The following is a 23,546-nucleotide window of genomic DNA, read 5'->3' as shown; positions in this document are numbered from 1 at the left end:
ATAATTTATGGTCAAATGTTGTAGGAGTTGGTGGCTGATGGATGATTTATTGTTAATTTATTCAAACAAGACATATAGTATTATTCTCTCATGTCCCTGATTAGTAAAAAAGGAATAGTAATTCTTTCAAATTTGATCTTAGTTCACCTGGCTTCAAGTAGTGAATACAATGTATTCTTTGAACATTTATCAAATAAATTTTACCATTGGGGTTCTTTAATTAATGGTGTTCTTTCATGCATATCCACATGGAAAAGAAAAAACCAACAATGAAAATCCAAAATAAAACCCTTTGCTTCATTGAGGAAGCAAGCACATCCCACCACAACAAATGGACGATGGCCAATGAATGGCCAGTTCAATCAGTATACCACTACATATAGTACTATTATCTATGAGATAAGATGGGGCTAATGTAATCTTATGTTTGTTGGCTTGAAGGATAGACAGCTCGCAAAAAAAGAGAATTTTTTTTCAAGATCGTAGTAAGACTTCGATATTTCGTGTTGTTGTATCATACTTAAATATTGTTCTTGTATCGTTTTAACAGATTCTGTATAAAATTTTAAGATTTAATTATATGAAAATGAGACAAAGTCATAACAGAGTGTTATATTTGCTTGGATTCACTGGTCTCGTCTCGATTGAACCATCATAAATCTAACAAAGTTTTGATGATATTCACAAGAATATTTGCAGCAATGATTCATCTGATAAACTATATCAGCTGACTGCTATTCATCTCTGGGATGGTTAGCAGAGGGTAATGGTGAATTTGATAAGCCTTCACCTTGAGAAGAAATTTCCTCTACAAAAACCAACATGATCAAACAGAGTGAAATAGATTTTTTGTTGATGTAATAATTGACTTCATTGAATCAAAATGAAGTGAATTTGGAGAAACCTCAATTGCACATTTCAGTTGGAAGATATTTGTTTCTGTGATCCTGTGGTGTCCATTTTTCCTCCCGCCTTCCTTTTGATTGGTGCTGCCCACAATTTTCCCCTGCCACAAAAATGAATAGCTGACGAAATCAAATTTGAAAATTGAGTTGGGAATCTGATGGAATGGTTGTAGTGGTAAGAAAGCATGAATTAGAAGAATCGTGAATCCTACATTTACATTGGTTGTGTATTAAAATGAAATTAGATATTTAAATATTTATTTTATTTTTAACTTGTGAAGTGATTTTTGTGAGATAAAATAGTGAATCTAATGAGGTATGGGCCCTGACAGCAACAAAGCAAATATTTTGCTATAGAAAGAAAATTGTTTTATAACAAAAACGCAGCAGCTGCTGCAAAATTGACATTTCACAGATGAACAGTGGCAGCTGGCCCTGCCAGGCCAAGGCAGAACACGGCAAACTCTTGCCTTTGTTTTTTGCAGAATCATTTCTTTCATCCTTTTGATCTATCAGAGGCCATATTTCCAATGTTGATACAATCAGAGGCCTCATCTAGGCTTAAAGGGTGTATATATTACATAGGGATTACAACTCAATTCCCAACAAACTTATTAAATGCTAAAACCAATACAATTTCTTCAGAAGAACCAAGACACCAGACCATATAAGACCTGTAAAACAATTGCAAGCATAGAATAGCAGAAAAGAAAAGTGAAGTTGTTCACAATGTTTTCTTTTTGTGCAATTCAAAATGAGATGTTCAACATGTCCATGCTCAAGCTCTCCATCATCACATTTTCCATGAATCCACAGTTAGCTGGTGCAGCCTTCTTGAAACTGCTTAGCCTTGGCTTGAATGAGCAGGAGGAGAGAGGGAGGATGGGGATGTTCTCACAGTTGCAGAGCTCAATCATGTACCCATCTGGGTCATGGAAGAACACCTGATCAACCCTATTCCCATCATCTTCAACCACAGCTGTGACATACTTCATTCCCATGTCTTGCAGCCTCCTTTTGACAAGGCCAACATCTGTGCACTGCCATCACAAACCATTTCAACAAAAACTTGTCATAATCATCATCGTATCAACTCCCTACAAAGCTAGGTGCTACAGTAAATCAAAGCTGCAGGTTGGGTTTCCGAAAAGATTCAGTTTGAATTCATATATTATACCTGGAAGGATATGTGATTGTCCTTGGGATTAATTGGCCGTGGTTCAACAATGGTGTCAAAATCATCAATTGCTGGATTCTCGATTAAGTGTATCCCAATGCCATAGTTATACAACCTGCACGAGATCAGGCAGACCGGTCATTTTAACATCTTACTGCAAACAAAAGGCGAAAATCTCCTGTTTCATTGAAAAAGGAATGAGAAGATGAAGGCTAGCTAGACCACTACGCTTACCAAGCTCCATTAAACTTGAAAGAAGAGGGGCGTTTGATGAGAACAAAGCCCAAGACTTCTTCATAGAACCGCACGGAATCCCAAACTGATCTACACAACAACGAGACATGATTCAATGAGAGAAGTGGCAGTGCCTCGTAGTTGTTTACTTCCTCGATCTCCATCATGTTTTCACACTCCTTCCTTAAAACACTTTTGCTTCTTCCTTTTTTTCTCTACTTCCCCACTCGTTTGCACTCTGCATGACAAGGTTACTGCCTAGTGGTCCTTTTATAAAGCAATATTTGGGGAACCATCTCAATCCTAAATTCAAATATTCAAGTAATTGTGAGGAACTTTCCTAGCAAATTCTCTTATTCCCAATCAGACGCATAGACATTAGAGAAATTGTCTGGTTACCTATTATTGGACATCACTTTTAATTTTCATTTTTGGGTTAAAAATATTAATATAACCATACAACTTCTTTGCTTGAAAATTTATAATTTTAAATACCTTTATCTTACATTAAGAATTCAGGTTTTCATTTATAGTATAAAATTGCAGACATGATGTAAAATTGAAAAAGAAACACCAACTACGCTCAAAAGGTGTCTATTGATTTTATAGAAATATGTCATATAACTAAAGATTTTTACTAAAATTTCACCAAACTTAATATTTAAGTCAAACTCAAAGTTGTTGAAGGATTATAAGTTTTATCAATTATTCTGATCTATATTCAAATTTAAATTCTCATTATCACCTGAATTATACAAAAAAAGGGTATTTATAATTAGATTAAAAGGCCCCCGAGATAGCATTTGGAATCCATTTAGAAAAAAAAAAAAACCAACATTATCTGTTTTCTTGGGGTTCTATGGCTTTGAATTAGACAGACTAGATGCCATTAGACATGAATCAGAGGGTCCTTCACCCCTTTTCCTGTTGCAATTTCCATCAGTACTGAACTTGCTGTGCTAGAGAGCATTTATGTCTGATAACTATAAGCCTGAAAAGCAAACCTAGATATTGACATTTGAAAACAACAGAGTTGGCTTGAATTTTAAAATGTTTTTTTCATTTCAAATCAAGTCTTATGCTTTTTGCTTCGAAGATATTTTCATAATTCACATGAATATGTGGATTCCAATTAGTTACTGCTTCAGCACGCATTGTTTTTCTGCACTGATCCTTCCCATGGGGATAGGTGGACATCAAGATACAGGAAAAAACACAGACCTGTCTGGTTTACCTAGAGTGTTAATGTGAAGATACATGCTGCTAAAATAAGTAGCTAAGATCAGAGACAAATCTATTCCATTTATGGCTTATTTGTTAACCAAAATTGGTGATTTTGAAGGCTATAAGCAAACATACATGGAGGGAAGAGAGAGTCTTTTAGCCCTTCGAGGTATCCTAAAGACAGGAAAGTAGAAAGTTCCAAAAAGTGAGAAACTTCTTGGATGTTTCCGTCTTACAACATGACATTATCAGATTTCCTTCTCCGATGTTTCCACTCCAGATCAAGGACGGAGAAGGATTGACAGACCCCTTCCATGAATCATTGCATGCATTGCATCACATGGTTACTGCTAAAGCAAATTGCTCGTACAATACTAATTTCTGGCAATCATCAGCAAGTTTCAAGCAAAGTCTGGGTTGTTTTGGCCCTGAGCCCCTCCCAATCTCTCTTTCCTGGTTTCAATTTTGGCCGGTGTGGCTTTTTCCTGGAGGTCGGTGTTGACATTTATCAATTTAACATGTTTTGATGTGTTCAAGATTCTAGTAGAAACTAGTTTGATGAGTAAAAGTCTTCATTTCCAGTAAACAAATGGATCATTTAACCATAAAATACTAACATGATATTGGGTTTTCTTGCTTCTTTCATGTTTGGTACAAACCTTGGATTTTCTATGCAACTAGGGGAAAAAACAGCTTGACAGGAAAGCTTATCCGTATCCCAAGCTGTCAATACAGTGACAAACGCGTGAATGGGGGACGATGACGACGGCCACAAGAGAAGCCGTAAAATCCTTTGACCTCCATTCACAACAACATCAGCATCCATGGTTCTGTCAGGAACATGAACCAAGATTTGATTTAGAAAAGTGGAAAATATCCATGGGACAAAGCGCAAAAGTGGTGTTATCCATGAGCAGATATTTGAAGTGGGCCTGCAAGTCTTGTCTCCAAGCTTGAGTATTTCTGGATCTAGACAAAACATGTTGCCTTGGGCTTCTACCATGTCTCCAGATAGAAATCATGGACCAAGTTTCAAGTCCAAAGCAGGGTAAACAACTCAGCAGGACATTTTCAAAGGCCTTAACTGTCCAGCCCATGATGCTCTTTTTTATGTTTTTAGGTAATAACTGCTGTTTGGTTGCAAAAAATTTCTTGTCCTATTTTTTATAACTTTATGTTATATGTTTAATAAAATTTATATATTAACATCATTTTTATCATTAAATTATTTATTTTTTTATAAAAATTAATAGTTTACGTTTGAAAGATAAAAGTTTTTATTGATATCATAAGATTAGACACGTGATGTAAAATTATAAAAAAATATTAAATTAAAATAAAACTTTTTTATTCAAAAAAAAATCATGAATGTGTGGTTAAAGACAAAAGTTTAGAAAAAGTTTCATAATCAAAAGATGCTTGCATTGGGGGTGACTGATGTGCAGTTTGAGTAATTTGGAGCAGCTTCACTTACATTTTTGTTTTTGCTTATGCAAACAAATTAAACCAACCTGTCATATAGACTCATAGTCAAGTTGAAAACATTACAGCTAACCTGTTCCACTAATTGGCATGATTTGTAGCTTACATGGTTTTATTTAATTACCAATTACCTACATAACCATATAAACTCATCTGCATGTCTGCTTCAAGATAACACTATTCCATGTACCTAACTCACTTCACCATCAAACTACTAAACATGATGTTTTCTCTTTGTATTACATGGGATTTAAATGAAACCTAGTACCTTTCTTTTCGAAAGAAGTGTTGTTATTCATTAATTCACGTTATTACACTGTTTTAAATTATGATTAGAAGAAGAAAACATTACTATTAACTTAGTAATTAATTCAGATGCAACTCATTTTTGGAGAAATTTGTGATTAATTATAAATGAAGTTATATTTAAAACCACAGAAGAAGTACCATATTAGAGTTAAGGAGATTATAAAATAGGGGTTATGAGGTACTATTTTCATGGACAATGACTTTGATTGGGTCTCAAATCTCACATGGGGTTTAGTATGCACCACAAACTTAATTGAAATTGCCCTATGAATCGAGGCTGCATTGCCCATCCTATTCTTTGTCCAGTTTCCTGCAATCAAACAGGCCATGGGGCTCACTCGATATATATGCATTGAATTTCTTAAGACGTCCCTCAAAAGGAAAAATCTTGTATTTTGAATTGGAAATTGTATAAAGATAAATGAAGTATATATATAAAGAAATCTTAATAATTTAAAAGATAATCAAGCTAAGTTCATTAGGAGCGACTGTCCTTCATTTTCAGGCCTTGTTGGACTGTTAGGAAAGCAAAACAGATTGACATGTTCCAATCTTTGAACCAAAGAAACCCCACTTGATCGAGTAGTTCTACATCTTCCATTTAATGTGGTTTTTTTTTTTTTTTTGGTGTACTTCTTTCATGTATTTTTCTTTGATTGCTACGCCAAAACAAAGGAACAAAGGGAAATACAACCAATGACAAACTCAAAGCAAAACCGAGCTGGGACACGACCAAAAACAATAGATTGCATCCAGGGAAACAGGAGCATATGCTTAACTTGAAGACCCCATTTATAATTCAGATGCAAGTCTCGGACAAATTAAGCACTTCAAATCAGTTATCATTTTGGGAAAAAATGATACAGGTGGAACCCAATTATTGAGAAAGTATTGCTGTCAAATCCTTATGGTTGTTACAATGTTTTCACAGTACAAGATGTTCAAACACCGTTTCCAATGAAACATGGATGTCAAAACTTGCCATCTTGACAATGGGGTTACCGGTTTTGAAGTTTGCATTGCATTTAACAGGAATTTGACAGAAATTCATCAAATTATATGTTTTGGCCACTATTTTATTTCACTATTTAACCTACAAAGTCATATTGATTTTACAGGTAACTTTTAACCAATTTTGTAGTTGGTTCATCTTCTTGTCTGATATCGAATATAAATCATACTAACTAAAAGTTGTGAATATCTTTTCTTCTGTTCTATATAAGTTCCATGAAAAGGATAAAATTCTGAATGCTGAGAGAGATGCATTGAAGGGTGAGGCATATTTTCTTGTCCATAAAATAATGAGAAGAACAGGACAAACCGACACTCTTTTCATTATTTTTTTTTTTTGGGTTTTGAATGGTCTTTTAATGACAGGAAGTTATTAGGGAATAAGCAAAGCCTAAATAGGGATACATCCATTGAATATTGAACTCCACCATTAATGGAGAATAAGGTATCTTTCTGCAGTAAATCCCCTTATTTCCATTGGCTCAAGCCCTTTGCCTTGTGGAACATTCTGGCCAGATGTTTAAACAATGCTCTTCTCTTGTTTTCTTTGGTGGTTCAAATTGCATTTCAATCAAGAGGATATAATGAAAACAAAACATCAAAAAATTGATATTTATACCTAATTCAATAGTATTGACCATGTGCAAGAAAAGCAAAAAGAAAAACCAGAAAAGAGAGAAATGAATGCCCTACTTTTGTCCCCAAGAAAATCATTTTCCACTTTACTGAGAAAAACAGATAACAGAAGGGATTGTTTGGGGGGAATAAAAATGGGAGGAGCACATGCATGCAATCTAATTTTTTAAGTGCACAAATCTTATGTTTTGGTGGACCAAATTTAGGGTTCTTTGCCAACAAATTTTTTCATACACATGCATGGCCCTCCATTTATCTTTCAAGGAAGAACATGTCAAGGAATTGCTTTTCTCACCACATGGGGTGTTGCAATTGTTAATCTTTGGGCTTTGGTCAAAAAAAGGGTCCCCATGCTTTCTGTCATTTGCAGCTTTTGTTTGCCTCAGTTTGGAAGAAAGTAAATTCGAGGACATGTAAAAACAGTAGAAGACTGCAAAGTATGCAGGGAAGAGGACACCGCAAAAAATTTAAACACAGCATTCTATATCAGAACTGTAATTTTATGGTAATTGACAAGGTGAAATCATCATGAAAAGTGTGTCATTACTTTGGAATTGGATTTGTAATTTATGGTCTTGGTTTCTTGTTTCTTGAGTCCTGACATGCAAAATCATTTTTCGTTCTGATTTTTTGAGGCAGATTATTCTTTATGTATTTATAATTATCATCCAACAAGTGTGAACTTTAAGATTTACATGTACATTTTGCACGTAAACAGGACTGATAAATTAAAAAAAAAATCATTGAAAATGATCTCAAACCCGTGAAGATGACTAAAATTCAACAGGATGTTTTGCAGTTTAACTGCCATGCATATAAAAAACTTTTTATGGAAGTGAACTGAATATAGAAAAAAGAAATCTCAGCCATGAATAGTTCAAATGCCAAATTAGAACCCATCAGGCTTCATTAATCATATATTTTAACACCTACCTAAAGATGGAAATCTCGTTTAGATTCACTTTTTTCTGGTTTAGAAAAGCTAGTTTTATCTGGAACTCTTGAGCAATAATTTAATGCAATGACCAATGAGGCTTCGTTGCCAAGCAAATTAGGTACAGCTTTTTATGGCCAAAACTGTAATCTCATTTCTTTATTTCTTGTCAGCCGCGGTAGTGTTAATTCAAAGGCTAATTATGTTAGCACTTCAAGAGCAGCTTCCAAATCAACTAACAAATCAAACAGGGAAGTAGACGCCATAACCACTTCAACATCTCTCCATAACTCATTGTGATTAAAAGACCCCAACTTTTCCTCCTCCACTAGAGAACTTAAGATCACAGGTTTTTCTTCTCTTTTTCTCTCCGGTTCCTTGAATGTATTTTTATGGTAAAAACTCTGTTCTAAAATTTGTACTTTCATGTGCATGTAAATGTAGCCTGGTGGGAAGTCCAAGTTTGAGGTTTGAAAGCTGAAGAATTTGAAGTTGGGTGGTGATGGAATGATTCTGGTAAAATTTGGCTCAAATGGGTTTGGGATTCTTTTGCTGTAATTCTATGTCTGCAGAAAGGATATTCAATTTTGTTTCTTGTGCTCTATATTTGGAATTTGGGCTTAAGTTATTATTGGATTTTGTTGTTTCTTACAGGGCTAAATATGGACAAAACCAGAAGAGGCGGATAGAGGAAGAGAAAGCAGAAGGTGATGTCTGCCAAAGTTCCACATCCAAATCTGGGAGAAAGATCCAACATTCCTTTAACAAAACCATCCAATGTGAATTAAAATTCTAATACCAAGGTAAAAAACTGCTAATTTCCTCAAATTTATCTTTATTTATAACTTCTTTCTTGTTTGTTTTTCTTTTTTAAATTAGTTCAAATATTTTCTGTATTATAATGGTGTAACATGAGAATCTGACTTTTGACAGTCTGTAATTGGGGACCATCTCAGAAAAGTCCAAATTTTTGTTTAATTAAAAATCATATTAAGTAAACTGGCTGTATGTTTGTTGACTTAAAGAATTATTGTAGCCAATGATAAAGATATGAGTTTGTGTTTACATTGACATTTTTGAATAAAGAAGGCATATAAGAAAACTGGGGCGGTTTGGTTTCTGGGTTGAGACAAGTTGCTGAACAAAATTTTGGGTGAATTTAGCACTAACCCATGATTAGTTTGTTGATTGCAGACAATGCTTGCAACTGCCTAAAAGTTGGGTGGTCCTTATGTTTTACAGGAACCCAACAGAACTTCCACTGTCAAACCATTTGAATTGTGATGCGCCAGATTGAATAGCAAAGAACAACTGGTATGGAGCTGAAGAAATGAGGCAAATATCGTTGATGTTAGTCTCATTGTATTGAATTATCCATTCATGGTATTGTTCCTAGCATCTTTTGGAGAAGGAAGCTGAAAGATGGGGGTGGATGATGGAGACGAGCAAATGCAAGGGCCAACAGGTCGTGAGGAGAGAATTTTTGTTTCAGTTCGTTTGCGCCCTCTCAATGAGAAGGAAATTGCTAGGCGTGATGTATCAGACTGGGAATGCATCAGTGATAACACCATCATATACCGGAACAGCCTTTCGGTTTCTGAGAGATCCATGTACCCAACTGCATATACATTTGGTAAGGGTTTAGATTTTAGTTTAAGTAACTACGTTTCTCAGTCTACCCTTACCTTTGGGAAAATAAGTCTTGAAAAGTCTCTCAATTTCGGGAAATAGCTGATGAAGTCGCTCGCATTGATGCAAAAATACTGCACTTTTCTGTTAATTATGTTTAATATTAGCGTCATCTGCTCTATGATAGAAAATTTTGCTACAGAAGTGGAAAAAAAGGAACATTTTTCCTTGAATTGGTTTCCTTAGTAGGAGTTAGGAATTCCTTCATGATATCTATTTTGTCACTAACTACCACAATAATTTTATACCCACTTTTAGGTACCAGGCAATATGTTTTCCACTGTAATGTCTCATACAGTAATGTTGCTCCACTTGCTTACAAATGAATAATAAGGTGAAACAGTGTTTGTTATTACCAAGGCGCCTTGGTTCTTGTGAGGAAAATTCTTTGTAGAGACGGTATTTGTTGTAGCATTTTATCATCTATGGAGTTGGTATAAATAGTTTCTCATAGTCTTCTAATTCGTTTTTCTTTTCAATTCCTGGGAATGCTTTCTGATTTTAGACAGAGTTTTTAGCTCTGATTGCCCCAATAGGCAAGTGTATGAAGCAGGAGCCAAGGAAGTTGCTCTTTCAGTTGTCAGTGGTATAAACTGTGAGTGCATCTTTTTCCTTTCTTTTTGCATACTCCTTGTAAGGCTCTTTTGTAATTCCACCTATAGCTTCTCTGATCTCCTCTTTTGCGTATTCCTTTCTTTCAGCAAGTGTTTTTGCTTATGGACAAACAAGCAGCGGAAAGACATATACGATGATTGGAATCACTGAGTATGCCATGGCAGATATATATGACTACATACAGAGGGTAATGAAGACACAACGGTTTTTGTCACTCACATGTGGTTTTGCTTTTCCGTTGTATTTCCTTCTTTGACAAAAAAAATATGTACTTTTCTGTAGCACAAGGAAAGAGAGTTTATCCTGAAGTTCTCTGCTATGGAGATTTACAATGAATCTGTTATGGACCTCCTCAGTGCAGACAGCACTCCCCTTAGGCTTCTAGATGATCCAGAAGTGAGTTACATCCTTTGTTTATGAGGAAATGGTTATCTTATGGACTATCTCACTAACAGGCAACTATTTTAATAGAGAGGGACAGTTGTTGAGAGACTCACAGAAGAAACTCTGCGGGACTGGAATCATTTTAAGGAGCTTCTATCTGTGTGTGAAGGTGAGGATTGTCTCAACTGGTCTTCCTTTCTCTAGCTCATGACTGCATATTTAAGCATCTCTTGGTGCACATTGGCAGCTCAAAGACAAATAGGAGAGACTTCTCTGAATGAGACAAGCTCTAGATCCCATCAAATTTTGAGACTGGTATGCTTTTTGTTTCATGAACTTTTAGGTATTGTTAATTTGACAACATTATTATAAATGTTCCTATGTGCCACCCGCAGACAATAGAAAGTTCTGCACGTGAATTTTTTGGCAATGACAAATCAAGCACCCTTGCAGCCACTGTGGTATGAAACAGTATATATTTTTTCAGTCAAAGATTTGATTGATCAGCAGATATTGGAAAAGCAACTGACATCTTCATTCTGCTTTGTCTAGAATTTTGTTGATCTGGCAGGAAGTGAGCGTGCATCTCAGACATTATCAGCTGGGGCAAGGTTGAAAGAAGGTTGCCATATAAATCGCAGTTTATTAACACTAGGAACTGTTATCCGTAAGCTGAGGTTCGCTTTTTATTAGTTTCTTTTTTTTTTCTTTTCAATGTTCATAGCACTTTGAGAATCCTTTTTCCTGGAAAACCAGTAAATCTCATTCATTTCCTGTCCTTCAGTTTTGATTAGACATGATCAAGCTTATCAGGTTGGCTTAACTGATCAATTTCCACATTATTGAACCAAAAATAGCACCTAGTGTCATACAACTTACAAAAAGTCACCATGTGCCTTCTTTTTCTTTTTCCCTCTGCGTGCATGTGCCTGTTCTTTAGGACTCTGATTCTGATTTACCTTTCCTCTGTCTTAGCTTCCTCTAGTGTTTATATTACTGAACCTCAAGCGCAAAGAAAGTAGTAGTAATTACCATATCTTGTTCTAAATTTGCATTTGGCTGCAGCAAGGGAAGAAATGGACACATTCCTTTCAGAGATTCAAAGCTGACGCGTATACTTCAGTCTTCCATAGGAGGCAATGCTAGAACTGCTATCATTTGTACAATGAGTCCAGCGCGAACCCATGTTGAACAATCAAGAAACACCCTTTTGTTTGCATGTTGTGCTAAAGAAGTGACTACCAATGCGCAAGTCAATGTGGTCATGTCTGATAAAGCATTAGTGAAGCAATTGCAAAGAGAATTGGCTAGATTAGAGAACGAGTTGAGAAGTGCAGGAACAACTTCTGTTTCATCTGATTTAGCTGCATTGCTGAGAGAGAAAGACCTTGAGATTGAAAAGGTAATGAAATAGGGATAGTGAATAAATGCTTCAAGCTCATAAGTAATATAAGTACCCTATGCTTGCAATATCTTATGTTTACTCAAGAAATGAAGGTATACACCAATTATGATATTCACATGAGGTATATATACCGCCATCCACAATTGTAATTGCTTTCTGTCATTCATAACTGCATTTACAATTTTCCTCTTGGTGCCAAAATGAATTTCTATATTAATTATAATTTTGCATTTAATGGCTCAGCAAAAGTTTTGCATATTATCATTGTCAAAGATACAAGTCATAACAGCCTATTTACTTGGTTATTTCTTTATTGTGCTGCTTGGCTGCCCATGGTGCATCTAAGTTTTACCTTAAATTATAAAGCCTGATTTTATTTTGCATTATCCTTTCAATAATATCAAACATTTTCTGCCATTGGCCTGCAATACATTACCTATCTGGCCATTATTGCTTTCGCATATCATATTATCTAGATTAACATTGAGCCTAGAATAACATTGAGCTCTAGCCTGTTTCTAATAATTAGATTTATCTGATTGAATTGCTGTGTAATGTCTTAAAATTTTTTATTATACTTAGCATCCCTGTAATTGGCGTTAAATAATTCAGAGATATGATAATTGAAGTGGAAATATGCACCTCACACTTGCATTTCCCATTGTATCATTTAAGAGCTGGCTGGTGGATATTTCCAACAAAAATAGTTGTTAACTACCATTCTTTGAATGGATCCTTCTTTCAAAAATTCAGATAAAATATGTTTAAGTCTTTAGCTGAATCCATGAATTATTAGTTTACATTTCCTACATGCTTCATGCAGCTAAAGAAAGAGGTAATATTACTGACTCAGCAAAGAGACCTTGCTCAGTCTGAGGTTGAGGATCTGCGACAAGTAGTTAACGATGAAAGCCCTGTGGATGAAAGACCAGTGAAAATATGGGTATGTGTAGATTATTAGAGCATTTGATACCTCTTTAAGTTCACTTCACCATCCAAAGTTTAATTCCTACCTCTCCTCCTTCACCAGGCAGGTTCAGATCATCAGTACCCTAAACTACGAGTGCGGAATTCATGGGACTTCGAAAATTCAATCACTGAGACACCTGTTTTGGCTGTTGGTGTTAGATCCTTCACCCCTTCAGATAGACAAAGCTGCAGTTCTGAAGAGAGCTTCCTCCAGCTTCCCGACTTCAAAATGAATATACAGCATCCTGGTTCGTCTCCTCATGTGTCACCTAAAATTCCTAGTTTTGTTGGAAATAATCTACGCCAGGAGGAGAATGGAGAACATGCTTATGAAAATTCAGAGGCACTTTGCAAGGAAGTTCGTTGCATTGACTCAGGAAGGTCAAGTATGAATAGATATTCAGACTCAAATTTCTCAGAGTCTAGCCCAAAGATTTATCAAAATTATAATATGTCATCTCCAAGGGAAAATGCAGCTTTATCAGGACTGATGGATGTTGGCAATGAAGATATATCAAAGCGAGAATCCTGGTCACTCCAGTTGAAAAACAATAGCAACCATCCAGAAATTGCTATCCCATCTCCTGAAAAACCATATTTATGGCAGCTGAAAGAAGAAATATCCAGCTGTAGAAGTTTGAAATTAACTAGGAGTAGAAGTTGTAAAGCGAGTCTAATGACTGGTTTGACCTCCCAGTGGATTGAGAGGGTAGAAAAGGATGAGAGCACTCCTCTGATTGGGAATGAGAAAGATTTCACTGGAAGACCAGAGAGTTTCCAGAGAAAACTTTCCGTATTGAAGTATGATCTTCAGAACCAGGGGTTGTCTAGAAATGGATCTCAAAGTTCCTCAACAAGTGCTACTGTTTATGAGCTTAAAGGTCAGATATCAAGAAATGGATCGCAAAGTTATGTGAAAAGTGCTGCTGCTGTTGAGCTTAACACACAGAATGTTTCAACTGCAGATGATCAGAATAATACCAGTTTCCGTGCTTCAATTGAAGGAACAGATGAAATATCTAATCTTCAGTATGAGAAGCAACTTGCTGATTGTGCGGTGAGTTTTTGATTTCTTTTATCAACCCTTGTTACTTACATGATCAAAGCAGGACATTCATTCTATGATGCTAATTTCCGCAAGTGCTGTTGTCCTTGTTTGTTCCTACTTCTTATATCAGCCAATGGACCTTAGGATATATAACAGAAAAACTATTCGCCTGAAGTTTTATGCTTAAGGGCACTTATTAAGAAAGTTCATTTAGAATTGTATTCTTGATGTGGATTCTTATTGTCAATTTTCACGCATTACAGGCACAGGTGACAGAGCCCATTTTACATGTCAAGACTGTTAAAGACGTTGGCTTGGACCCTATACCAGATCATTTTGGAAGCCCTTCAGCATGGCCTTTAGAATTTAAGAGGCTTCAAGGAGAGATCATTGAACTTTGGCATGATTGCAATGTCTCATTGGTGCACAGGACCTACTTCTTTCTGCTATTTACTGGAGATCCAAAAGATTACATATACATGGAGGTAGAACATAGGAGGCTGTCCTTCCTCAAGAATGTATTTGCCCATGGTAATGAAACAGTGGAAGCTGGACGAGTACTTACCCCTGCTTCGAGGTACATATGCTTACTGTATCCAACTACAAGGCAGTAGGCAGTAGCTCTTGGTACATCGGTGAGACCCTTTTTAATCCAACATACCAACTTACCTCTATGAATTCTGTTGTAAACAGCTTGAAGGCTCTACGTCGTGAAAGGCATATGCTGAGCCAGCGGATGCGCAAGAGACTCTCCAAAGCAGAAAGAGAGAACCTCTTCCTTAAATGGGGCGTCGGGTTGCACACCAAACATAGGAGGCTGCAGGTGGCTCACAGCTTGTGGGTTGACACTAAAGACATGAACCATATTGCTGAGAGTGCTGCCATTGTGGCAAAGCTGGTTGGCTTTGTAGACCCAGAGAAGACTTTTAAGGAAATGTTCGGGCTCAACTTCACACCAGGACAGGGCACGCACAAGAGGCACTATAGCTTCAAACGCAGCGTAATGTCCATCTTATAGGTGTTCATCGTACCAAAAAGATGCCCCTGTTATCCCCACAGTTTTAACTTCATGTTCACATATGTATCTTGTGTTGTTTACAGATTTTAATATTGATTTTGAAATTTGATGTTTCTGATTTTAGTTTAATGTAAGAGTACGTAAATCATCTCAGGCTCGAAATGACCATGTACAATATTTTTCTTTGTTGTTTTGGATATGGACAAGCGAGTTGGAAAACAGGAGAGAAATGATAGTATTACCTCTGCAATTCTTTCAACCTCTAAGCAACCACCATGTGTCACTGTAATCATCTGTCCTTTAAAGCTGTTCATGTAACGAGTTATCTATTCAGGCACGAGAGCTCAGCCCTACTTGAGTTTATCTCAGTTTTGCAAAGTGTTGAACAATGGTTAGATGTATGAGTTTGGAATAAGATTCTCATGTGTACAAATTTCGATTTTTTATGTATGAATTTATTGGAGTTGGAAGCAGATTATGGTATCATTTAATTCTCTTCCAAAACCTTTTTACCTTCTTTGTTGTTCATTGGTTGGATTAGGCAAAGCCTCCTTCTCCAAACCCTGGAACATGCCTGTGTAAGTCGGTATCAGGATCGTGGAGACACTCATTCCTGCTCATTTCACCTGGAAAAGTAGTAACCAAACATTGGTTATACAATATGCAATTACTATGATTTCCAATATTAGCCAGGCACGAGTTCAACAAACGGGCCTGATGGGTCAGTCGTTAGCTGTGAAGATTCCGGGCCATGAGGTTGGTACAGAAAGCTTTACAAAAGAGAAAATAATAGGCTAACAGCTCTAATTATGGGCTGGAATCTGCAATCTCATTAACTGCGGCCGTTGATCCACCTCTGATAATTTGTTGGGTTAGGCTTTAAAAAGCTTTTAAGTAGAGTTGGCTACAAGCCTTCAATGGCGCTGCACCACCAGGGCAATTGTCTTTTCAATGGCTACAGTACCAAAGGAGCCTTCAATGGAAAATATCCTTTTCAATGGCGATAATGCAAGTCATTTATTTTAGCAGATAGTGGTAAAACCCACAGCAGTTTTGCTGGTGTACCTGTCAACTTTGATTGCACAAAGGGGAATGAACATGGCCATAATCTATCTCAGCACATACTTCTTCTTTTTTTTCTTTCGTTACAATTCCTCCCGTAAAACTTTCTTTATCCATTATTAATTGATTTTACACGAAACAGGTTGCAGGGATTACTAAGATTTCAACATGTCATCATGGCAAAAGCACATCATGATTTCTCTACCTCCAGGAGTTGGGATAAAGTTGCTTGACATGGAAAGTTTACAATCTAATTTAGGCTTTTAAAGCCAGCTCCCGCTACCATAAAGTTTAATTCAAATTTGCCACCAAAACCATGATCTCCTGTTGCCCACACTTCAATTTCTTCCTATTTTTGTTTTCACAATTAATGGGCTCCTTTTGCGACATTCAATTAGTGTGGGGACTACCAAAGGAGCATGTGGCCCACCATGTTGATGGCCTTTTGTCTGGTGGGCTTACAGCTTGCTGCCTTTTATTTTTTTCCCTCAATTACACATAACTTGGACACTTTGGGTACTTAGCTCCATAATCCAATTGGAAAAAGAATGTTGTGACAGTAATCTAGATATGCCATTTTAGCATCCTTGACCTTTGAATCAAACAGTGAAAAGAGAAAGGGTAAGGTTTGAAAAGTGATATCAGAATCAGAAATTTTGGAGAAAAGATAACAGGAAAATGTCAAAGGAGAAGGAGAAAAAGAGCTAGTTGGACTAAAGGAGGGGAACTTAAAAGACTTTAATGGCATCTTGAAGAACTTGACAAGCGACAGCACAGCCCTACTAATCAAACATTATGAGGCTACAGAGAAAGCAGAAAGCAAAAAGTCAATCCAAATCCAGTTAAAACGCTTGGTTGAACTCAGCCCCCTACCCATCTAGAAAGGAGAACTAGAAATGTTAAAAAGGAGTTTTTTTTTTTTTTGTTTTTGTTCAGTTAAACCCACGAGCAGCAGTGAGAGCCAGTGAGCCAGGCACATGAACATGAACATGAACATGAACCTTCCTATTTGATACAAATAGGTTTTCCCAAATGGGTTAATAGATCTTGAAGCCAAAAAGAGAGGAATAAAATATGAAGAACTAGTAAAGGAGAAAAACAAAATGAAAGATTACAACAGGGCAAAGATAAGATCACACAGGGCTCAATGATTCTGCCCATATCATAACATATGAGGTTAAAAAGAGCCACCCAGCCACCCTTTCTTAACCCCACCACTCGCCGTTTCAAAAAGTGCTTATTCAAAGTGTTTTGGGGAAGAGGAAACCAAACCCACCCCACGGTATACCCCCTAAGCCCACACCCTATTGTAAGGGAGTAAGAGAGGGCATCAGCATTCAGCACTCTGCAGCAGCACCACCATCATCTCTGTTTTTTTTTTTTTCTTACGTGGGTCTCTCTGCTGACTGCTCTTCCTGGCACACTCTCTGCTCTCTGCCACAAACCATATGGCAAAATCAGCACCTCTGTTAACAGACGCTCCCCTCTCTGCTCTCTTCATTAACCTTTACACCCTTTAGTCAAAGACTCCATTTTTTTTGGCCAAAGAACCAAACTTTTGATATTGTTAACCAATGACTAAAGGTCTCAGCTTCTTCCTTTCTTTGCTTCTTTGCTTACCATTCTTGTCACAAGGCGAGAAGAACCAGGCTGAGATCCAAGCATTAACATCTTTCAAGCTCAATCTCCATGACCCACTTGGAGCTTTAAACGGATGGGATCCATCAACACCTGCAGCTCCATGCGACTGGCATGGAGTTGCATGTACCAACAACCGAGTAACCGAGCTACGTCTACCTCACCTCCAACTCAGTGGTCGACTCAGTGACCGTGTCTCTGACCTTAAGTTTCTTACCAAACTCAGCCTCCGTTCCAACTCCTTCAACGGCACCATTCCTTCCACTCTCTTCCAATGCAAGCTTCTACGCGCTGTTTTCTTGCAGTACAACTCACTATCCGGAACATTACCGTCCGAGATAAGTAATCTCACTGATTTAACCATTTTAAATGTAGCTCAAAACCATTTATCCGGCGAAATCTCCGGAGATCTCCCACAAAATATCAAGTATCTTGATCTTTCTTCAAACTCATTTTCTGGTTCGATTCCTAGAAGCATTGCTAATTTATCACAGCTTCAACTTATTAATCTTTCGTATAACCAGTTTTCCGGTGCGATTCCCGCTAGCTTTGGTGAGCTTCAGCAGCTTCAATATCTCTGGCTTGATTATAATCTTTTAGAAGGGACTTTGCCTTCAGCTTTAGCCAACTGCTGTTCACTTATTCATTTTAGTGCTGAGGCCAATGCGCTTGGTGGGGTTATCCCTGCAGCTATTGGAGCTCTTCCTAAGCTTCAAGTTGTTTCACTTTCTCATAACAATCTCTCAGGAACAATGCCGGCTTCTTTGTTCTGTAATGTGACTGCTTATCCCCCTTCCGTTCGGATTGTTCAGTTGGGGTTTAATTTGTTTACGAATGTTGTTGGTCCTGCATCAGGGAAATGTTATAGTGTTTTACAAGTTTTGGATCTTTCTGTGAATCAGATTGGTGGGGGTTTCCCCCTGTGGTTAACGGGTGTGACAACTTTGACAATGTTGGATGTTTCTGGGAATTTGTTGTCAGGTGAGGTTCCAGTTCAGATTGGGAATTTGTCTAGATTGGAGGAGCTGAAAATGGCCAATAATTCTTTCACTGGGGTGATTCCTGTTGAGATTAAGCAATGTGGTTCATTGCATGTTCTAGATCTTGAAGGAAATCGTTTTTCTGGTGAAATTCCTGGTTTTTTAGGTGGTATGACTGGTTTGAAAGTGCTCTCTCTTGGAGGAAATCTGTTTTCAGGTTCAGTACCGGGGAGTCTTCGTAATCTTACTGCGCTTGAAACCTTAAATTTGGGACATAATAACTTGAGTGGAAGCTTGCCAGAGGAGATAATGGGATTGAGCAATTTGAGTACGTTGGACTTAAGTGGGAACAAGTTTTCCGGTGAGATTCCTGCAAGTATTGGGAACCTAAGTAGGGTTGCGGTTTTGAATCTAAGTGCTAATGGGTTTTCAGGGAAGATGCCGGCAAGTTTGGGCAATTTGTTCAAGCTAACTACTCTTGATTTAAGCAAGCAGAACCTCTCCGCTGAGTTGCCATTTGAGCTCTCAGGTTTACCAAATCTGCAAGTCATTGCTTTGCAAGAAAATATGTTTTCCGGGGATGTTCCTGAAGGGTTTAGTAGTTTAATGAGTTTGCGCTATGTAAATCTCAGTTCCAATTCTTTTTCTGGTCATATACCGGAAAATTTTGGCTTTCTTCGTTCATTAGTAGTTCTTTCATTGTCTAATAATCACATAACCGGAGTGATCCCACCAGAGCTTGGAAACTGCACTGAGCTTGAAGTTCTTGAGCTCGGATCAAATTCTTTGATAGGTCACATTCCTGCTGATCTCTCTCGCCTTTCAAGGTTAAACGTACTAGAATTGGATGGTAACAACTTAACCGGAGAAATCCCAGACGAAATCTCCAAATGCTTGTCATTGACCACTTTTTTACTAGATGCTAATCAGCTTTCTGGAAGCATACCGGATTCTCTGTCCAAGTTATCAAATCTCACAATGCTGGATCTTTCTTCTAATCACTTGAGTGGAGAGATTCCTGCTAATCTCAGTCTTCTTTCTGGATTGGTCTACTTTAATGTCTCAAGGAACGACTTAGCAGGAGAGATTCCAGTTACTCTGGGTTCAAGATTTAACAGTCCATCTGCGTTTGCAGATAATCGAGACTTATGTGGAAAGCCATTGCATAAGTGTGAGGATATAGCTGAAAAGAACAGGAGGAAAAGGTTGATCCTTTTGATTGTGGCGGTTGTGTGTGCTGCTTTTCTCTTGTCGTTCTGTTGTTGCTTCTATGTATTCAGCCTATTGAGATGGCGTAAGAAGCTTAAAGAAGCCGCTGGGGAGAAGAAACGGAGCCCTGCAAGGGCTAGTTCTGGAGCAAGTGGAGGTCGTGGTAGTACAGATAATGGAGGGCCAAAGCTTGTTATGTTCAATAACAAGATCACACTAGCTGAAACAATTGAAGCAACTAGGCAATTTGCTGAAGAGAATGTGCTTAGCAGAACCCGGTATGGGTTAGTCTTCAAGGCTTGTTACAATGATGGAATGGTGCTCTCTGTTCGCCGCCTACCAGATGGATCACTTGATGAGAACATGTTTAGAAAAGAAGCTGAATTTCTAGGCAAAGTGAAGCACCGGAACTTAACAGTTCTCCGTGGCTACTATGCAGGGTCACCTGACTTAAGGCTCCTGGTATATGATTACATGCCTAACGGCAACCTTGCAACACTCCTCCAAGAGGCATCCCACCAAGATGGTCACGTACTCAATTGGCCAATGCGCCACCTAATTGCACTTGGCATTGCCCGCGGTTTAGCCTTTCTGCACACATCCAACATGGTCCATGGAGATGTCAAGCCCCAAAACGTTCTATTTGATGCTGATTTTGAAGCACATTTGTCAGATTTCGGCTTGGATCGTCTCACGCTTGCAACTCCAGCAGAAGCTTCCACTTCAACTTCAGTTGGCACATTGGGTTATGTATCCCCAGAAGCAGTTCTAACAGGGGAAGCCACCAAAGAATCAGATGTCTACAGCTTTGGCATCGTCCTGCTTGAACTACTCACAGGAAAGAGACCAGTCATGTTCACACAGGATGAAGACATCGTGAAATGGGTCAAGAAGCAGCTTCAAAGGGGCCAAATCACTGAACTTCTTGAACCAGGTCTTCTTGAGCTTGACCCTGAATCATCCGAATGGGAAGAATTCCTTCTAGGAGTCAAAGTTGGCTTACTTTGCACAGCTCCAGATCCTCTTGATCGACCAACCATGTCCGACATTGTGTTCATGCTTGAAGGTTGTCGTGTGGGCCCTGATATTCCCTCCTCAGCGGATCCCACCTCTCAACCTTCACCGGCATAAACAACCCGAAAATCCGAACCTTTCTTTTACTTTTCCTGTCTCATGAAAACTTTTAACCATTTTTTTAGTTTCAGGGGCGAAAATGTAACACTAGGGTGAAATTTTTTCTTTTGATCAGTTAATTCTTGTTCCATTTGCTTTTTTGTTGGTTACTTTCCTTTCTACACCTTTGCCAATTGCCACTGTTCCTTTTCATGCTGGCCTTGGGGGAAAAGTGAGGGTCTTTTGAGAGAGTGAAGTAAGTTTAAAAAGTTCAATACTTTCGGTCAGTCAACGAAATGGACAAATCTCAGTTCCAGATGCCCCGAAAGCAGACAACGACCGATGCGGTCCCACAAGGTTGTTTCGCGCCAAACGCGAGAGGATTGCTTTCGCCCTGGATTCGTCACGTGGCAGAATGAAAAATATAGCCGTTAAATTGCAGACCCCGAGATGTACACCCTGGAAAAAGAGTTAAAAAGGAAAAACCTGGTGTTGTTTTTTATAGCATTTTTTTTTTCTCTCAGGAGGGGAGGCCCGACGACGGGGGGCTTGGATATTGGTCTGTAACCAGGTTGAGTACTGCTGAAAAAGGGTAGTTTCGGACTCTCCTGATGATGCCACGTGGGGGATCTTAAGTTGATTGATTTTCCATCGTTGCGAGGCATGGCAATGGAGGAAAAGCTGAAAAAAGTAGGAGGGAGAAGCAGAAGAAGAAGACAAGGACCCAAAATTTCAGGGTCCCACTGCAGCAGAAAGGGATGGGAAAGTGACCGGCGGGTGGGGGTGAAAATGAAACGATGGCTCACTGCCTCAATTACTTTTTGAACCTTTTTCGGTGGGTTATCATCTGTGTTGCCTGGAATTAAATTGTTATCCTGATTTGTCAATTTTATGTAAGCCGTGTTTTGCTTGTTAGTGAAAGCAACAGATGCAAGTACCGACTTACCTGTTTTGCTAATTCAAGTTTTTCCAGGATCAAACCCTTCAGGCACACCCCTTTTTTTCCAGTTTTGGTTTTGGCTTTTCCCCCTTGTGCATGAGGAGGGTTGCTGCTGGCCAACAACCAAATACAAACCTCCTGAATCAGTCAAAAAAAAAAAACCAGAAACATGCAGAAAAATGTGGGGAATTTTAAAAATTTCAGAGTAATGACATTGAGAAATGGACATGAATAGAAAAATCCAAATTCCATGCAGTGACCGTTAAGCGTGCTAAGTCCTTTCACTTATTATTATTTTAACACACTGAGCTTCTCGTTTGTATTCATTTTCTTGGATGGTAGAGGTTTCAGAGGTACAGACAAGACTAAATTGAGTTATAATATTGTCCAACTGGGAAAGACTTATCATTTTGTTGGTCATGTTCTTCGTGATTCGGTTTGCTTGGTCTGAAATCAATAACCAAAACAAACTTAAATCTCCCCCGCTGTCTCCATTAAATTACAATGGAAAAATGTCCCGCAAGCAAAAGCACTCGAAATCCATTATTATCTGATCTAATCAAGGTTTTCTAATTTCATTGCATCCATGGAGGCAAACAATGAAACAAATTTCCACATGGTCCCCCAGAGTAATCTTTGCATGTAAAAGGGTATCATTAAGGTTTTTCATGTACACTTGATTAGGATGTTTTCCCACTAATTGAAACTTTCAAGGTACGTGGTTTCCTAATACGGTACTTAGACTTTAATCTCTTTTATTTCCTGTTTAAATTCAATCCCTATTTCAAACCTCTTGTATTTAGGACATTAAATGTGAGAGAATGCTGAGATGGGTATCTACCATATTGATCAAAAACCATGGCTAAAACTGATCTTTCTAAGCTTTAAGCTTGAACTTGGTTTTCTAGCACAATCCTGCTTGACAGGAAAGTTTACCTTTGGTACAAAGTTGATGAATTCTGAAAAGCATAAGCTCAGGAGTCTTTTCCATCTCCTTTTTGTTTTTTTGCCTGACAGGCATATTAATTATGAATGTAGGGTACAAATAATCCTTCCTCTCTCCTGCCTAACTCATAAGATTTCAACGAACATTGTTACATTACTGCAACAGTTCGGGTTAAAATATATTCCATTCCAATGTTGTGTCTAGTTCATAATTTCCTGAAACTTCTTTTATTTCTCCTCCTAAGAACATGTCAATCAATTTGTTCTGTATTAATTGAAGCTGTGCCCACATCCACATGGCCCAACTTGCTTAAGAAGTACCCTATCCTAGGGCTCAAGTTGACATGTAGATTGGGCCAAACCTCTTTGAAATATCTCATAGTTGAAAAGATTTATGCGTATCAAATGGACCCGACAAAAAATTCAAAAGATGGTGAAATTGCTGGCCTGGCAAACTTGTTAATGCTAGTCAGAAGTGACAAAAGAGTAATTTGCCTTTTAGAACTTGAAATTAATGTTTGTGAAAGAAAAAATTGCCGGACCAGGGTTTTTTATCGAGAACAAGAATAAAGAAATCACAGGATGTTACTTGAAAAGAGTTGAAATTGTAAGAGTTATA

At 37.9% G+C, this 23,546-nt stretch overlaps 3 protein-coding genes across 6 annotated transcripts; 2 read left to right on the top strand and 1 right to left on the bottom strand.

Moving 5' to 3' along the window:
• Positions 1-1,270: 1,270 nt before the first annotated feature.
• Positions 1,271-2,552, bottom strand: LOC110409517 (glyoxylase I 4-like). The gene is made up of 3 exons (XM_021418877.2): positions 2,317-2,552; positions 2,083-2,197; positions 1,271-1,945 (listed from the first exon to the last, which is right to left on the bottom strand). The coding sequence occupies exons 1-3, from the start codon at positions 2,481-2,483 to the stop codon at positions 1,655-1,657; spliced, it is 573 nt and encodes a 190-aa protein (XP_021274552.1). The 5' UTR covers positions 2,484-2,552; the 3' UTR covers positions 1,271-1,654.
• A 5,300-nt stretch (positions 2,553-7,852) lies between these two features.
• LOC110429357 (ATP binding microtubule motor family protein) lies at positions 7,853-15,310 on the top strand. Of its 4 annotated transcripts, XM_021445366.2 has the most exons (17): positions 7,853-8,261; positions 8,357-8,428; positions 8,567-8,715; positions 9,107-9,545; positions 10,107-10,196; positions 10,303-10,403; positions 10,499-10,612; positions 10,688-10,769; positions 10,848-10,915; positions 10,996-11,061; positions 11,153-11,277; positions 11,666-12,002; positions 12,829-12,948; positions 13,036-13,855; positions 13,940-14,031; positions 14,286-14,599; positions 14,716-15,310. In XM_021445366.2, exons 4-17 carry the CDS (start codon positions 9,335-9,337, stop codon positions 15,038-15,040), a joined length of 2,865 nt encoding a protein of 954 aa, XP_021301041.1. In that variant the 5' UTR covers positions 7,853-8,261; positions 8,357-8,428; positions 8,567-8,715; positions 9,107-9,334; the 3' UTR covers positions 15,041-15,310. The 4 variants fall into 4 exon arrangements, with proteins under 4 accessions (XP_021301041.1, XP_021301040.1, XP_021301038.1 ...); XM_021445365.2 differs by having other exon boundaries at positions 7,855-8,261; positions 9,155-9,545; positions 13,036-14,031; XM_021445363.2 differs by having other exon boundaries at positions 7,855-8,261; positions 13,036-14,031.
• A 1,926-nt stretch (positions 15,311-17,236) lies between these two features.
• On the top strand, positions 17,237-21,971 carry LOC110409779 (uncharacterized). Its single transcript, XM_021419244.2, has one exon. It carries the CDS (start codon positions 17,677-17,679, stop codon positions 21,058-21,060), a length of 3,384 nt encoding a protein of 1,127 aa, XP_021274919.1. The 5' UTR covers positions 17,237-17,676; the 3' UTR covers positions 21,061-21,971.
• Positions 21,972-23,546: the final 1,575 nt, after the last annotated feature.

Source organism: Theobroma umbraticum, unplaced genomic scaffold (genome assembly GCF_002168275.2).
Source record: "Theobroma umbraticum cultivar Fairchild unplaced genomic scaffold, ASM216827v3 scaffold_44.0, whole genome shotgun sequence".
In the NCBI taxonomy this organism is placed as follows: domain Eukaryota; kingdom Viridiplantae; phylum Streptophyta; class Magnoliopsida; order Malvales; family Malvaceae; genus Theobroma; species Theobroma umbraticum.
This window is presented reverse-complemented; position numbering and strand designations above follow the sequence as displayed.

Coding starts and splice junctions, on each gene's coding strand:
- LOC110429357 (XM_021445365.2), top strand. CDS start 9,335: ATGGGGGTGGATGATGGAGACGAGCAAATGCAAGGGCCAACAGGTCGT. Junction 14,032..14,285: donor AGCAACTTGCTGATTGTGCG/GTGAGTTTTTGA, acceptor CACGCATTACAG/GCACAGGTGACAGAGCCCAT. Junction 14,600..14,715: donor GTACTTACCCCTGCTTCGAG/GTACATATGCTT, acceptor TGTTGTAAACAG/CTTGAAGGCTCTACGTCGTG.
- LOC110409779 (XM_021419244.2), top strand. CDS start 17,677: ATGACTAAAGGTCTCAGCTTCTTCCTTTCTTTGCTTCTTTGCTTACCA.
- LOC110409517 (XM_021418877.2), bottom strand. CDS start 2,483: ATGATGGAGATCGAGGAAGTAAACAACTACGAGGCACTGCCACTTCTC. Junction 2,198..2,316: donor TTCAAGTTTAATGGAGCTTG/GTAAGCGTAGTG, acceptor GATCTCGTGCAG/GTTGTATAACTATGGCATTG. Junction 1,946..2,082: donor ACAATCACATATCCTTCCAG/GTATAATATATG, acceptor TTGTGATGGCAG/TGCACAGATGTTGGCCTTGT.